The 13,725-nt window shown below is 49.4% G+C and overlaps 4 protein-coding genes across 4 annotated transcripts; all 4 read left to right on the forward strand.

Annotated features, from left to right (window-relative positions):
• Positions 1-399: 399 nt before the first annotated feature.
• Positions 400-3,833, forward strand: TrAFT101_006955 (uncharacterized protein). The gene is made up of 2 exons (XM_024900654.2): positions 400-1,030; positions 1,108-3,833. Exons 1-2 carry the CDS (start codon positions 723-725, stop codon positions 3,569-3,571), a joined length of 2,772 nt encoding a protein of 923 aa, XP_024758607.2. The 5' UTR covers positions 400-722; the 3' UTR covers positions 3,572-3,833.
• Positions 3,834-4,064: 231 nt separating this feature from the next.
• TrAFT101_006956 (uncharacterized protein) lies at positions 4,065-5,988 on the forward strand. Its single transcript, XM_024908545.2, has one exon. The coding sequence runs from the start codon at positions 4,198-4,200 to the stop codon at positions 5,779-5,781; it is 1,584 nt and encodes a 527-aa protein (XP_024758608.1). The 5' UTR covers positions 4,065-4,197; the 3' UTR covers positions 5,782-5,988.
• A 752-nt stretch (positions 5,989-6,740) lies between these two features.
• Positions 6,741-7,529, forward strand: TrAFT101_006957 (uncharacterized protein; the record flags this gene model as incomplete). Its single annotated transcript, XM_066127922.1, has 3 exons — positions 6,741-6,906; positions 6,983-7,405; positions 7,462-7,529. 3 exons carry the CDS (start codon positions 6,741-6,743, stop codon positions 7,527-7,529), a joined length of 657 nt encoding a protein of 218 aa, XP_065984035.1.
• Positions 7,530-7,650: 121 nt separating this feature from the next.
• TrAFT101_006958 (uncharacterized protein) lies at positions 7,651-12,280 on the forward strand (the record flags this gene model as incomplete). The annotated part of the gene is made up of 4 exons (XM_024906903.2): positions 7,651-8,791; positions 8,851-9,880; positions 9,940-10,752; positions 10,807-12,280. The coding sequence occupies 4 exons, from the start codon at positions 7,651-7,653 to the stop codon at positions 12,278-12,280; spliced, it is 4,458 nt and encodes a 1,485-aa protein (XP_024758609.2).
• Positions 12,281-13,725: the final 1,445 nt, after the last annotated feature.

Raw genomic sequence — 13,725 nt, forward strand, 5'->3', positions numbered from 1 at the left:
TGCTAACGAGACGCTGGGCGGGGCTGAGACACAGCACTCGGGCCACTAGCCCACAGCGCCAACCAAGCTCTGAGCCAGTGAGGTCTTCAGCGTGTCTAGTGTCCAGCGCGGCCCTTGCAGTAGCCGCTCCAGCCACCTCGATTTTTATAGCAACCAGCCACCCAGAGAGGGCTTCATCGTCATCAAAGGGATCCCTCATGCCGAATCCCAAGGGTGGATGTAGCCTCTTTTCGGAGCTTCTTCCAGCCCTGAAACCTCCCACTTGCAGCTGTGGCGCCAAGCACCACTTGCGTATGGTCTCCCTTTTTCCTCTTTGTTTCCTGCCCCCAGCCACGGACGCACGCAAAGCACCGCTGCAGCTCCCTGGCAGGCCCGGCTGCATCAAAGCTGAGCGCTGTGCAGCTCCCTTGGCAGTCGCTAGTAGGTGTTAGCTAGAACAACTTTCCGACTACGGCACAAGCCTCTTCTTTTAAACTTCTGCATTGCCATGCGCATGAGACTAGCACGAGGCTATTTCCTCTCTTCTCGTCGCCTCTCTCTCTCTTTCTTTTTCTATTCTGAATTTCTCTCTGTTGAAGGCTGATTCTGTGCCGGTGCATTCTCTTGGTTGTCGTCATCAGACCCAGCCTCTCACAAAAGTTTAATGGTGGCGTCCAATCCCAAGCGTCGCTGATCGCCATACGCTAAGCATACCTGCCTTTCTGCCGATGTAAACAAATAACATGGATGTCTCCAACCTGCACTCCAGAAGCTCTCGAGGCAGCGCTCTTGCGAGCCTGCTCCAACCCACCATAGTCATGTCTGCTGCTTCCAAACAGTTTGCCGTGAATGGCCCGCATACGGCAGGGCTCTTTGCCGACATGAGTGTTGACGGGCCTGTGATTGGCACTCTCGTTGCCGTGGTCGACCGCGCAAAGAACTTGCCCAACCGCAAGACCATAGGCAAACAGGACCCATATTGCGCCGCCAGGCTTGGCAAAGAGGCCAAGAAGACGGCGACAGATGTCAGAGGCGGACAGACTCCCAAATGGTAAGCTTTCCCAGCCTATCCGATGTGCTCTGGCCATGGAGCGAGACAGAGACGGAGCGCTGACTTTGTCTCTGCAGGGACCAAGAGCTGCGATTTACAGTGCATGATTCGGCCGACTACTATCAGCTCAAGGTGTCCGTTTTCACTGACGACAAGAAAACGGATCTCATCGGAGAGGCATGGATCGATCTCAAGGGCATCATTATTGCTGGGGGAGGCCAGAGCGACGTATGGCAAACCCTGACATGTCGCGGCAAGTATGCGGGGGAAATTCGACTCGAGATTACTTACTACGATTCCCGCCCCAAGCCTGAGAAGCCTGCTGCCAGAACGAGACAGTCTATGGGAGCCGAGCACGAGGGTTCGCCGCCTAAGCGCAAGGAGCCTGTGAAAAGGCGCCCTCTACCGACCGACCCTGTTACCGGCGAAGTTACCGCCAATGTCCCCTCTCCATCAGACTATCAGTCTCCTCACCGACCTCACGGCAAGATCAGTTCACACTCACCGTACGGTTCTACAAACTCTCTGCACGAAACTGCCGAGTACGGCACACCAACACACGGGAGCACTCGATCCCGTCATGCAGACCACTTTTCTCACTCACCCAGTCATTCTGGCTCAGGCCGTGTTGAGGGGCCTCGCCAGCCTCGCCCGACACGGCAGGACTCGTATGAGAGAGAGAGAGGAGGCTACAGCCAAAAGATACCCGTCTCACCATACGAGCAGCAAGATCCCCGCGGCAGCGGCTACTCGCTTTCGAGTGAGCCTTATGATATGACTCCAGCCGATGATGCCGCGCCGTATTCTCCCCTTGGTGACCCCCAACAGGCAGCTCCCCCGCCACCCGCTCACCGGTCACGGCACAGCAATAGCCAGGAACGCATGCAAAGGAGAGGCGACGAATCACCTCAGAGGGGCGTTCCACCCGTTTCCATGAGATCTGATGTTTTGAAGAATGAGGCTCATAGAAACTCTTCCCCAAACTACCCTGGCCGCCCACAGTTCCGAGCCTACGACCCAACCATGGCGACACAGCCACCTATTCAAAGAGCTATTGCTTACGAGCCCCACAACTCCTACGACGCCTACGACGCTCAATATCGCTCCATGCAACCCACTGTAGAGGACGTCCCAGAATCACCAACCGGTTCCATGCGGAACAGGGATCGCCGCAACAGTTCGAGAATCGTCCCGCTGGACGAGGTGTTTAACAGCGCCCCGATCCCCGTATCCACGAACCTGAGCCACTCTCCGGGAGGAGGACCTTCTGGTTATATGAGCCAATCTCCTGGAGCGTATCCTACGTATCAAGAGCAGCCCCGGAATCAAGATTCGGTATCTCCAATGTCGGCCAGAGACTATACCGAGAGCCCCGGACAGATCTCACAGTATTCTTATAGCAGCCAAAGCCAACGCCCTAGTCAACAGCGCGAGTACGAGACTACCTATATCCAGAGCTCTCCAAGCTACGGGCTGCCTGCCTTGCCACCCTCTTTGGCTCCGGGGGTAGACCCTACCATGGCTCAAGAATTGTCCAACAGAGCATACGAAGAAAGGCGTCATGATGGCGAATACAATAATCAAATGGTACACGCTTCTGTCCGAAGTCGTCATGGGAGCGAGCCGCCACCGCCCTCACACGAACCGCCGTATGGTACTTCACCGCAGGCGTATGAATCATACGATAGGCGAAGATCGGGTGTCTATGCCGGTGGGCCGGATCCGCAGTCGCAGGCTCAGGCTCAGGCTCAGACTCAGGCTCAGGGATATCGAGATCCCTCCCCTAACCCCCAACACAAAATCCGACGCAAGTCGGTCAGCCCTGCCCCCCTTCGTTCTGATCATAGGAGACATTCTGATATTCCTTTTGGTCCTGATTCTTACGACGCCTTCAACCCTGGGGCATCTTCTAGAGATGCATCCCCAGGACTTGATGCGTCAGACCCTCCTTCCAAAATCCTGACGCCCGATGGCCGAGAAATCGATCCGTCGGATCATCTACCAGTAGAATCTTGGGCTCCTGAGCCCGAGGCAAAGCCTTCTCAAGAGCCCGCTCGAGCGAGGCCGGCTCTCTCCGGAGCGCAGCCAATGCCTCCCAGCGGTCGAAGACCTCTACGAATTAGCATGGCGAGAACCTCGCAGGCGGTAGTGCCGTCTAACGCCTACGGATTTACAGAGGGGCCTCGTGCCCCTCCCCCCGCGCAAGGTGGACGGCAGCGACTACAAAAGAAAGCTATGCGCCATTCAATGGGGCCAACAACGTCAGCCCCGAATCCCCTCACATCTATTGCGCCAGATAACTTTCAGGTTGGACCAAATCAATACGGTTCATCTCGATCACGCGCCGGCGCGTGGGATTATCCAAACGAAAATTATGCGCCCAAATATAACGGCGGTAGTCAGGGACCTCCTATTCCAGCCAAGGTGCCACTCCCCATCATGAGTGGCGCTAACGGAGGAGCAGAAGATATGGCTCTGATTCAGGAAATGCAATCGATTGACATTGGCACGGGGCGTTCCAGACGCCGAGGTGGATACTAATTCTTTTGATCTATTAACTGTTTTGTATGAGTATTGGATGAAATCGAAATCATATCAATCGGTATTAAGGAACATTTAGGAGGGCGTTTTTGGAATTATCTGCGAAGCAGGATGACAATTGGTTTTCTTTTTTCTTTCCTTTTTCTTTCCTTTTTTTTTTCTTTCATGTATTCTGATGATACGGGTTTTATATATGAATTCATGTGTTGGTATAGATATTTAGGAAATGAATACAGCCAGAATGAATAAAATATGTGCACTGATACAGATGTCGCTATGAAAGGAATGCTGTCTGAGAGGAGGACTTCTCGAGTAGGAGGTACGTACTGTTTTAGAGCCTTTTTGCATGAGCTAGTCCATATAAGGCATAATTCTACCCGCCCCGCGGTCACTTTTCCGCCGTTAAATCTTATCTAATCTACTAATTCTTGCTTATCGCTGGCAGAAAAAAAAATCGAGCCTAGCTGCCAACCTCACTGCATTGCTATTTCGATCGTCCATCACTCGAGTCTTGGAGAGTAAAAGGGCCGCGATCAACCACCAAGACAGCACTCTTTCGACCCTAAACCAACACCATTATAAATAGTTTGCGTCGAAATTTCGGTCGGTCGAAGAGATAAATCACAATGGCCTCACAAGTGGCGCCCCTGCCGAGGGTTAAGCTCGCGTCTGGCCCCGCGCCCATGACGGCAGAGCAGCGTTACTGGAAGTCGTTTAAGAACCCTCTTCTGATCCCTTCGCCGACCAATTTCCCCATTACGCACGTCTCAAGCAACAGCGACTCATTCGCCGTGACTACGGGCACCCGTGTGCAGATCTACTCGACCCGCAGCCGGAAGCTGCTCAAGACAATCACCCGGTTTAGCGATGTTGCACGAAGCGGAGAGATTCGCCGGGACGGCCGCGTTCTAGTGGCGGGTGACGATACAGGAAGGATACAGGTGTTTGACGTGGGATCTAGGGCTATCCTGAGGACGTGGCTGGATCACAAGCAGCCTGTGTGGACGACCAAGTTTTCGCCCGTCGAGCTGACTACGCTGTTGAGTACGAGCGACGACAAGACGGTCAGGCTATGGGACTTGCCCAGCAGCGAGCCGACGAGCACGTTTGTCGGCCATTCAGATTATGTGCGGACTGGTAGCTTTATGCCGGGTACGATAGCCAACATGGTGGTGTCTGGAAGTTACGACTCTACGGTCAAGCTGTGGGATCCGCGAACGGGTAACAACTCTGCCGTTATGACGTTTAAGCATGCCGCCCCTGTCGAGAGTGTGCTTCCTCTGCCAACGGGGACGACCGTTTTGGCCGCCGCCGGCAACGCTGTCAGCGTTCTCGATCTGGTCGCTGCTCGACCACTACATCTCATCACAAACCACCAGAAGACAGTCACCTCTATGAGCCTTGCCTCTGGCGGCCGCCGCCTTGTCACCGGTAGTTTGGAAGGTCATGTCAAGATGTTTGAGACGACAGGGTGGAACGTTGTGAACAGCATCAAATACCAAGCCCCTATCCTGTCAGTCTGCGTCATCCCCTCAAGCGATTCCTCCGACGATGATCGCCATCTTGCAGTCGGCATGCAGTCCGGCGTGCTCAGCATCCGCACACGGCTTACTGGTACTGAGGCCGCGCGCCAGCGTGAGCGAGAGAAGGAAATGCAGGCTCTCGTTGCCGGCACTATCGAGTCTCTCGATGCGCAGAAGCAGAAGCGCAAGCGCCGCGTCGAAGCGACCAAGCGTCTGGACCTGCTTGGCGAGAGCGCCGACGTTGTCATTGCCAATCAGGGCCGCCCTACTAAGAAGAAGGAGAGACCGTGGCAAGCGGATCTCCGCCACGCCCGCTATTCTAAAGCCCTGGACCAGGTCATCGACCGTTCATCACCCGAGTACTCGCCCCTCAACGTCCTTACTCTGCTGCTTGCGCTTCGTCATCGCAGCGCCATCCGTGATGCGCTGGAGAACCGCGACGAGCAGAGCGTGGAGCCCGTGCTGAAATGGGTATGCGCGCACATATGCGACCCCCGCTACGTGAGCATCTGCGTGGAGGTCGGTGTGCAACTGCTGGATCTGTACGCCGAATATGTTGGCGCATCGGCTGAGCTGCACCAGGGTTTCAGGACTCTGCACAGGAGAGTCAAGGTCGAGGTTGAGAGGGCACAGATAGCTTGCCAGAGCGGAGGTATGCTGGAGAGCTTAATGATGAGTGCTGTATGAACATAAAAAAAAAGCTTGTGTGAGGCGAGGGGGAGAAGAGGCGGTTGGAGCATTTTGGTAATTGTCTGGCGTTTTTTGGGGCATCATTCAAAGGTTGAAGAATGCCTGTTCGTATATATCAAAACTTGGGAAGTTTATTTGTTGTATTTTTTGTTCTATCGAGCTTATAGATACGTTAATGCAATACGAAGATATTGAAGAAGGAAAAGAGTATGACTTTTGCATGTGACCGGCGAGCGATTGTAAACCATTAGAGGTTAAGGCACAACTTCCAGTCTGATCTAGTTCATCGATCTCTTGTGCGAAAGAAATGAATGAATAGGCAAATCTCCAACAGCTTGTTAATTAATTGATATAGCAAAAATGTCATTAATATAGCAAATTGTCCACAAGTCTCTATAGATACAGTGCCATCCAGTTCAACACTGCCAGTTTGTCGGCGGCAAAATAAACAGGAACCCAAAGCCAAGCTCGCTTAGCAGTGAAATGTCCAGTAAAATCCTCTGGGCAAAAAAAGGCACAAGATATCTCCAGCCAATCCCATCGCATTTTCGAGATTGGGCCGCGAGGCTGAAACGCCTGTGCTTGCATAATCTGACGTTGTAGGCCTCCCAGAAGTTGGGCTTGCAAACGTTGGCCTCCTACTTGGTGATGTGACCCAAATTTACCTCCGTTTGTCATGCTTCATAAATGTCTGCGGGATTTTTTTTCGTTTGCCTTTTCATATTCATTTTCACATCTCTTTTCATTCTTGATTCATCTTTTTATTTTTTCCCGTCTTAACACATGCTGCTGCAACAACTCCATCTAGACAATACTACATGTACAAGTGCTGAGACATCGCATTGCCACATACTAGAATCTTTTAAAATCCAATTTTATACCAGCCTCTCTTTTCGTCTTCTTCTTTTTTATCTGTTTAAGAAGATATATACAGACATCGTCCGTTTAGTGCCGCCATGGGTGATACAGAATCTCCAGAAAGCATACTCAACTCCTGGTACAACCACCTGTCGCCATCCAGAGTCGACCTGATTGGTGATATTGCTGGTAAAGAGCCATTCCTCATCCATGGCGAGTCGCTAATTCGGCACTGTCTTGAAGAATCGCCGGCTAATTTCCAGGGTGAGTCTGGAGAAGAAGATATCCTCTGATGCTTCGCAAAAAAAAATTAGCAATAGGCTAACAAACAGCCCGATAGATGGATTCCAGTTATTACATGCCGTATACTTTGTTGAGAGATTTCTCAGCAACTTACAGAGGAGAGGCTGCGATTTCGATGTCGTATTCTTCCGAAATCTTCGAGATCTTTGTGTCCCTTACAATTCCGGCTGGGAGTATAAATATCAGTTGGCAAGAACGATTATCATCAAACATCTCCAAAGATATGCGCAGAAGTGTGCAAAAAATGGCGCCAGAGCATCTGTTTTGGAGTTTGACTCGCCATTTGGTAAAGAATTTGCAGATTATCTGAATGGGCTGCCCATTCATTTCGTCCTATGTCATGATGGAGTCGAATACCAGGTCAAAGATACGATCGCATTGCGCTATATGATCCGTTACTTGATATCCAAGGGTAAGAATGTAGCCGTTATCAATGCCTTAAAAGTGGAAGAGTTCAAAGGTAGGACTATGTCCCTTATTTGAGAAGTGAGAATACTGACGTGAATCTCTTCCTAGGCATACGCGCCCTTATTGAGCAGGTCATCTACACCACTGATGCCCATTCCGGTCAAACGGGAGTTTGATTCACCATTTAAACCGCTGTTTGATCTAAAGGATGGGCGGATTCAACCATTGGTCTATGAAACCAATAACCTGACCGTTAGAGAGCATCTGGGCATAGCCGCCTGCCTTTCTTTACTTCGTATGCAAAAGGATGGCTTGACGAATGAAGAACATTTCGATATTCAAGAGAGAATTCGAGCATTCCTCCTTCATCTCGCTGTACTAAAACACTGTACCTTGCTTGAGCGTCAGCACTGGGTCGTCTCGCAGCAACGCCATCCGCATCCTGAAGACGACAAATTCCTGCATCACGTCATTGAGATTTCGTGGGTATTGCTGGAGAATGACAAATGGATGACCAATTTGAACAGTACTGATGAAAACTGGGATCTATATGATGCCTTTGACGGTTTCTTGTTTCATTTCATTCTTAAAAGTCTAAGGGCTGCAGAGTGGCTTCCAAATCAGATTATTCAGTCCTGGCAGCATCTTTGGTCGGCTTTTCGTTCAGGAACTGATGCAGATTTCTCAGAGAACCTGCCTGAACTTAGCAACCCTGCGGATGAATTCTTGCCAAGAGACTCAAATGATGAAGAGGTCTCGGCTCTGCCATTTAGCCACCCTGTACTAAACGGCTTTCTCCAAGACATCAAACTGAAAGAGAGCCAAGATGTACAGGACTCCTCCTCCAGTTCTGTCTTTGAAGATCTCCATCATTGGCATAATACGAAGCTGCTCATACCAACTCGGAAAATCGAAAGGCTTGGCTTTTTTGCAAGGAAAAAAAAGCAAGGCCTTTTGGCTAGCATGGTGGCACACTCTGCGAGTCTGACAAACGCAAAGGGCAAGCTGATTGATCCCGAAATCATTATCGTGAAGAAACAGAAAGCCACAAAGAAGCCTAAGAATAACAAGACTGATGTGAATAATAGCGGCAGGCCTCAGTCTCAGCCTCTGCCTCAGCCTCTTTCCAAGAAGCCAGGGCGTAACGCAAGCAAACCAGGTGGTAAAGAGAGTGCATTTAGAGCCGCCCAGGAGGTTCAAGAGCAAAAGGCATCCGCCAAGCGAAATAATACCGTCACACTATGGGGTTTGAAGTGCTGGGATCTTGAAAAAGAGCATAGTTTGCTAGATCGCTACCTCAAAGCCCTGAAATTCCTTACAGAACGAACCAAAGCCGACAAAGTAGCGTTGGGGTCCGAAGTGCACCTTTACCTTTGCCATATTCTCGGGCAGCTGTGGGCAAAGGCCCGAGAAAATGCGAATGCAGATCCTAATACCAGTAAGAATCACTTGGAAGTGCCAAGTCACGAGATATCACGCTAACCCATAGATCCTCAGAATCATACCTGATTGCCATTATCTGGAGATGGCTTCAAGAAATGCGGAATACAGAGGTCTCCAAGGAAGTGCATCAATCAGTGCAGAAGTTGACAAATTACCTCGAAATACCATGCCCTGCACTCATAGCTGGCAGCCAAACACAGAAAATGTCTTTCAAATTTGACTATAGCCCTATCAAGGGCATGAAAAAGATCATGTCAAACTACCGCGAGATGCAACTTGAATACGCGGCCCCATATATGGATCGAAGCTTTGACTCTCGGCAAGACCAAAGAGTGCTGTTTGACCCCGACGGCTGGCAAGTCAAAGTTCTCGATTCAATTGATGCCAATAACAGCCTCCTTGTTATTGCGCCAACGTCTGCGGGTAAAACGTTCATCTCATTCTATGCCATGAAGAAAATACTTGAGGAAAGCGACGACGGAGTTCTGGTATATGTTGCGCCAACCAAAGCTCTCGTGAACCAGATTGCTGCCGAAATTGGAGCGCGCTTCACCAAGTCTTATCATAAACAGGCGGGAAAATCGGTTTGGGCAATATATACTCGAGATTACCGACTACACAGCCCAACCGGATGTCAAATATTGGTGACTGTGCCGCATATGCTGCAGATACTCTTGTTGGCGCCAACAAATGCCAAAGGGCCAAATGCTTGGTCCAGACGTATCAAGAGGATCATCTTCGACGAGGTCCATTGTATCGGCCAGGATGCCGATGGCGTTGTCTGGGAACAGCTGCTTCTGTCGGCTCCATGCCCAGTCATTGCCCTCTCGGCAACGATTGGAAATCCTGAACCGTTTCGAGAATGGCTATCACAGGTTCAGCAAAAGAAGGGGCTGAAATTAGACATGGTGGTGCACACGGCGAGATATTCAGACCTCCGAAAATTTATTCATGTACGCCAAGAGCGCGACTCGTTTCAGGGGCTTCGTCGCAATAAGTCGCTTCCTGTTCCTGGACTAGACGAAGGCGAAAAATGTTGTGCTAGTGTACAGTTTATCCATCCCGTAGCTGCTTTGACTGAAAGGTGCGTATCGTGTAATTCCTTTGGGCGAGCTGGCGTATTAACCTTTTTTTTTTTTTTAGGGCTCGTACTGCGCTTGATGATCTTTCTCTAGAGGCGAGAGATTGCCTACGTTTGTGGGAAAGCATGAAAAAGGTTCTTTCAGACGAAGATGTCGTCAAGTTTGGCGTTCCCGATCCATCCACCATTCTCCCCGAGACAATATCCAAGTCGGACGTCCTTCGGTGGGAGATGGAGCTAAAAGGAGCTCTTCGACGCATCATAGAGAGCCGAGACTCGGCCTTTCAGAATGTAAGAAAGCTGCTTGAACCACCTCTGGCTACAGAAAAGAAACGACCTTCCAAGCCCGAGGCTAGATACATTGATGATTTGGAAAGCATGTTTGACTTGGCTGTCGATCTGTATAACCAAGGCGCTCTGCCTGCTCTAGTTTTTCACTATGACACTCATGGGTGCGAGGATATTGTGAGGCTGATGCTCAGCAAGCTCGTCAATACTGAGAAGAATTGGAAAAATGAATCATCCGAGTGGGCTCAAAAATTAAAAGATTTTGAGGCTTGGGAAAAGGCGAAGAGCCTTCAACAGAGAAAGAAACCGGTCCAAAGAACCAAAGGAGATGCCAGCGACGGCTCTAGGACTTCCAAACTAGAGCAGTTACGCGAGGAAGCAGACGCTGATATTAGTCCTTGGGAAAGTTTCAAGCCAGATGATCCATTGGAGCAGTTCAACTTTGCAGACACGACCAAGATGCAAATGTCAGAAGTGCTGGAAATGATGGCATCTCTGCAGGGCCGAGTCAGCCATTGGCTATTAAGCGCCCTTGGACGTGGTCTGGGCGTACATCATGCCGGTCTGAACCGAGAGTATCGCCAAACGTAAGTTATTCATAGTGCTCTAAAAGGGTAACCTGGCTAATATTTCTCTGTTAGGGTTGAAGTAATGTTTCGCAAGGGGTATCTGAGGCTTGTTGCTGCAACCGGCACGCTTGCTCTCGGTATCAACATGCCCTGCAAGACTGTAGTCTTCCATGGCGACTCTGTATTTCTCACTGCCCAAAACTTCAGGCAGGCATCGGGTCGTGCTGGTCGCAGAGGCTTCGACCTTCTAGGGAACATTGTGTTCAACAGAATACCACGAGAGCGTGTATATGAAATCATGTCGGCGCGGCTCCCGGGTCTCAATGGACAGTTTCCCATATCTACCACGCTTATCCTCCGATTGTTCTCGCTCCTTCACGGATCTGAGAACTGCACATTTGCAGTGAACATGGTCCAGTCACTGCTTTCACAGACACGTCTGTACCTTGGTGGGCCAGAATCGGAGATGTCGATCAAACACCATGTCCGATTTTCTATTGAATACCTTCGGAGACAGAATTTGCTTTCGGCTACTGGCATCCCTATCAATTTTGCCAGTATAATAGGTCACTTATATTTCATGGAGAATGCGGTATTTGCCTTTCATTCGCTTTTGAGAGGTGGTTATTTCCACGAGCTCTGCTCGGATATTTATATAAACCGCGATAGAGTGCTCTTGGAAATGATGTTGGTCTTGTCACACCTATTTGTTCGAGTACCAGCCAAGCGTACCAAAAGGATGGTTGAGATTGCTCAAACATCTTCGTCTGTCATTTTTCTCCCGCCACTTCCGGAGAAGGCCGAAAATCTCCTTTTGCGACATAATGAAGAAACTCTCTCCATATTCAAGAGATACGTACAGTCATATGTCAGCCATAGTCTGAAAGATACGAGGGATCGAGTGTTGCCGTTCACTCAGACAGCAGTAGGCCAGGAGAAGCCAGTCCATTGGCTCGATGCCGACTACGAGGCTTCCAGGATGGTAAGATCTCCCTTTGTTGCCTTGTCTAGAAGTACAGACAACTTCAAGACAGTTCATGATTTATGCCAGACTGTTCGTGGAGATGTATTCTTGGAAGAGTCGGCCATCCCATCGATACCTATCTGGCCGCATGATACGGACGTGGAATTCAACGCTCACTTGTACGACTTTTACAAGCACGGTAGCGCGCTTGTTTTGGCGAGGGATAATGGTATTCGACCTGGAGATGTATGGTATCACCTCAAAGAATTCTCTCGCACCTTGTCTACCATCATTAGCAGTCTCACCGTCTTGATGGATGCTAGTGAGATGGATCTAGAAGAAGAGTTTGAAGACTTTGAGAATGAAGCAGAAATGATGCCTTCGGATGGATACGCCAGCTCTGAGCTTGATGGCGGCAGCAGCACTGAGACACCACCGTCTTCTTTTACCATGTATGGCTGGGATAAAGACGGCGATGCGACTGGAGCATATCGAAAAGGTGGTAGTCTTTATAAAGTGCTTCAGGCCTTTATCATGTTGAGAGAGGAGTTTGATGCCAAGTTCTACAGAATGTGGGCGTAAAGGACTATGGGCTATGCCAGAATCTTTTACTTAGAGATTGGTCGATCATACATTTATCGATTCGGATAGCTGAGATTGTAAGGTCTATCTTAGGAAATTGAAAAGACTGCAAAAGTTTTGAGCTATCGCTCAACATGGTGTATCAAAATTCTCATGAATGAGCCTTGTATATTTACGCTCTATGATATGCATAGTCAAGAATATGTACAATCTCTTTATCAGATACACATACAAGCAGATGATAGTTGACATCTTCTCTCAACATTACATCTGTTGGGAGGCAGGTTGCGACCTCCCAAACCTTGAATTTACTACTAATGTATATTAGTACATCCTACTTCCTATAGATCTTAGAAAATTCAAGCGTCACCACTCCCCATGATTTGATTCCTTTGTTCTACGACGAACGTGTCAAATAGAGGAGATTGGCTCTTCTCAATCATCGAACGTAAAGCGATATAACATCTCTACGATATCTTTATGGGTTGACATTCCAATGCAGACAACTGCGAATCCTCGTCTTTGCCTCTTTTCCTTCTCCCTCAGCACAAATGCCCTCTCTTGGCCATCATCACATCACACTTACCTGACTTCCTTTCCTCCGGACTCAGACATGTAGTCGCGCGAACAGGTTTCTTAACTGAAACCTGCATCATCCGACTCGCTGCCCTATCAAGCCCGCAAATAGACGCCTGAAATGTTTCACTCGGATGGGGAGTGACGCAAGAAAGGCAAAATGCTCCATTGAACGGCTCATTTTTGCGTCCTTTTGCGTCGTACCTGTTTTTTTTTTCCCGTATGATGTCTGCCAGGATATTTTAACCGTCGGTATTGTCTGACACATCACAACCAATGCCGCTATCGAGGAGATTTTCATGGTAATGATACAGATTAACCGTTTGCTCTACATGCCTGTACGGTTCAGGTAATCATAAAATAAAATAAAAACGGGTGGCTGTATTTCGTTCTCGCGACATGAGACTGAATAGGAAATAGCAGCGAAGTCGTATGATAATTTACGTTTGGGGTGAGTGCAAAGGCTCAGCTCAGCGTCTGCTGGATTGCAAGAAATCGAGGGTTTGCACACGCGCGCGGCTGGCTTTCCAGGGTGAATTACCCGCTTAGCCAATACAAGCAATCTCCTTTCACTGCATACGGCAATGTCTAAGCAGCAGCGAAATAGAAGAGGCATCTCGGCAGAATGTTCATATCGCTAGTTTTGATTAGATCGCAGTTAATATCCTAACCGTCAATTATCGATGGGCAAAAGAAACTCCTTTACGCACTGTCCAGTCGACAGAAACCGCTGCTCTCCGCAAAACACGCTGCAGAATCCCATCTTCAAACCCCTCGACTGCCTCGACTTTGCTTCCCAAACGATTATCTAATCTCGCAAGGCCCAATCGAGTTGTCCGAGATTGTACCTTTTTTTTTTTCGTCTTTAC

This window comes from Trichoderma asperellum, chromosome 4 (genome assembly GCF_020647865.1).
Source record: "Trichoderma asperellum chromosome 4, complete sequence".
NCBI lineage: Eukaryota > Fungi > Ascomycota > Sordariomycetes > Hypocreales > Hypocreaceae > Trichoderma > Trichoderma asperellum.

Bases quoted from the DNA above. Each gene is read 5' to 3' on its own strand.
- TrAFT101_006955 (XM_024900654.2), top strand. From the start codon at position 723: ATGGATGTCTCCAACCTGCACTCCAGAAGCTCTCGAGGCAGCGCTCTT. The intron at 1,031-1,107 runs GTAAGCTTTCCC...TTGTCTCTGCAG, and splicing joins GGCGGACAGACTCCCAAATG to GGACCAAGAGCTGCGATTTA.
- TrAFT101_006956 (XM_024908545.2), top strand. From the start codon at position 4,198: ATGGCCTCACAAGTGGCGCCCCTGCCGAGGGTTAAGCTCGCGTCTGGC.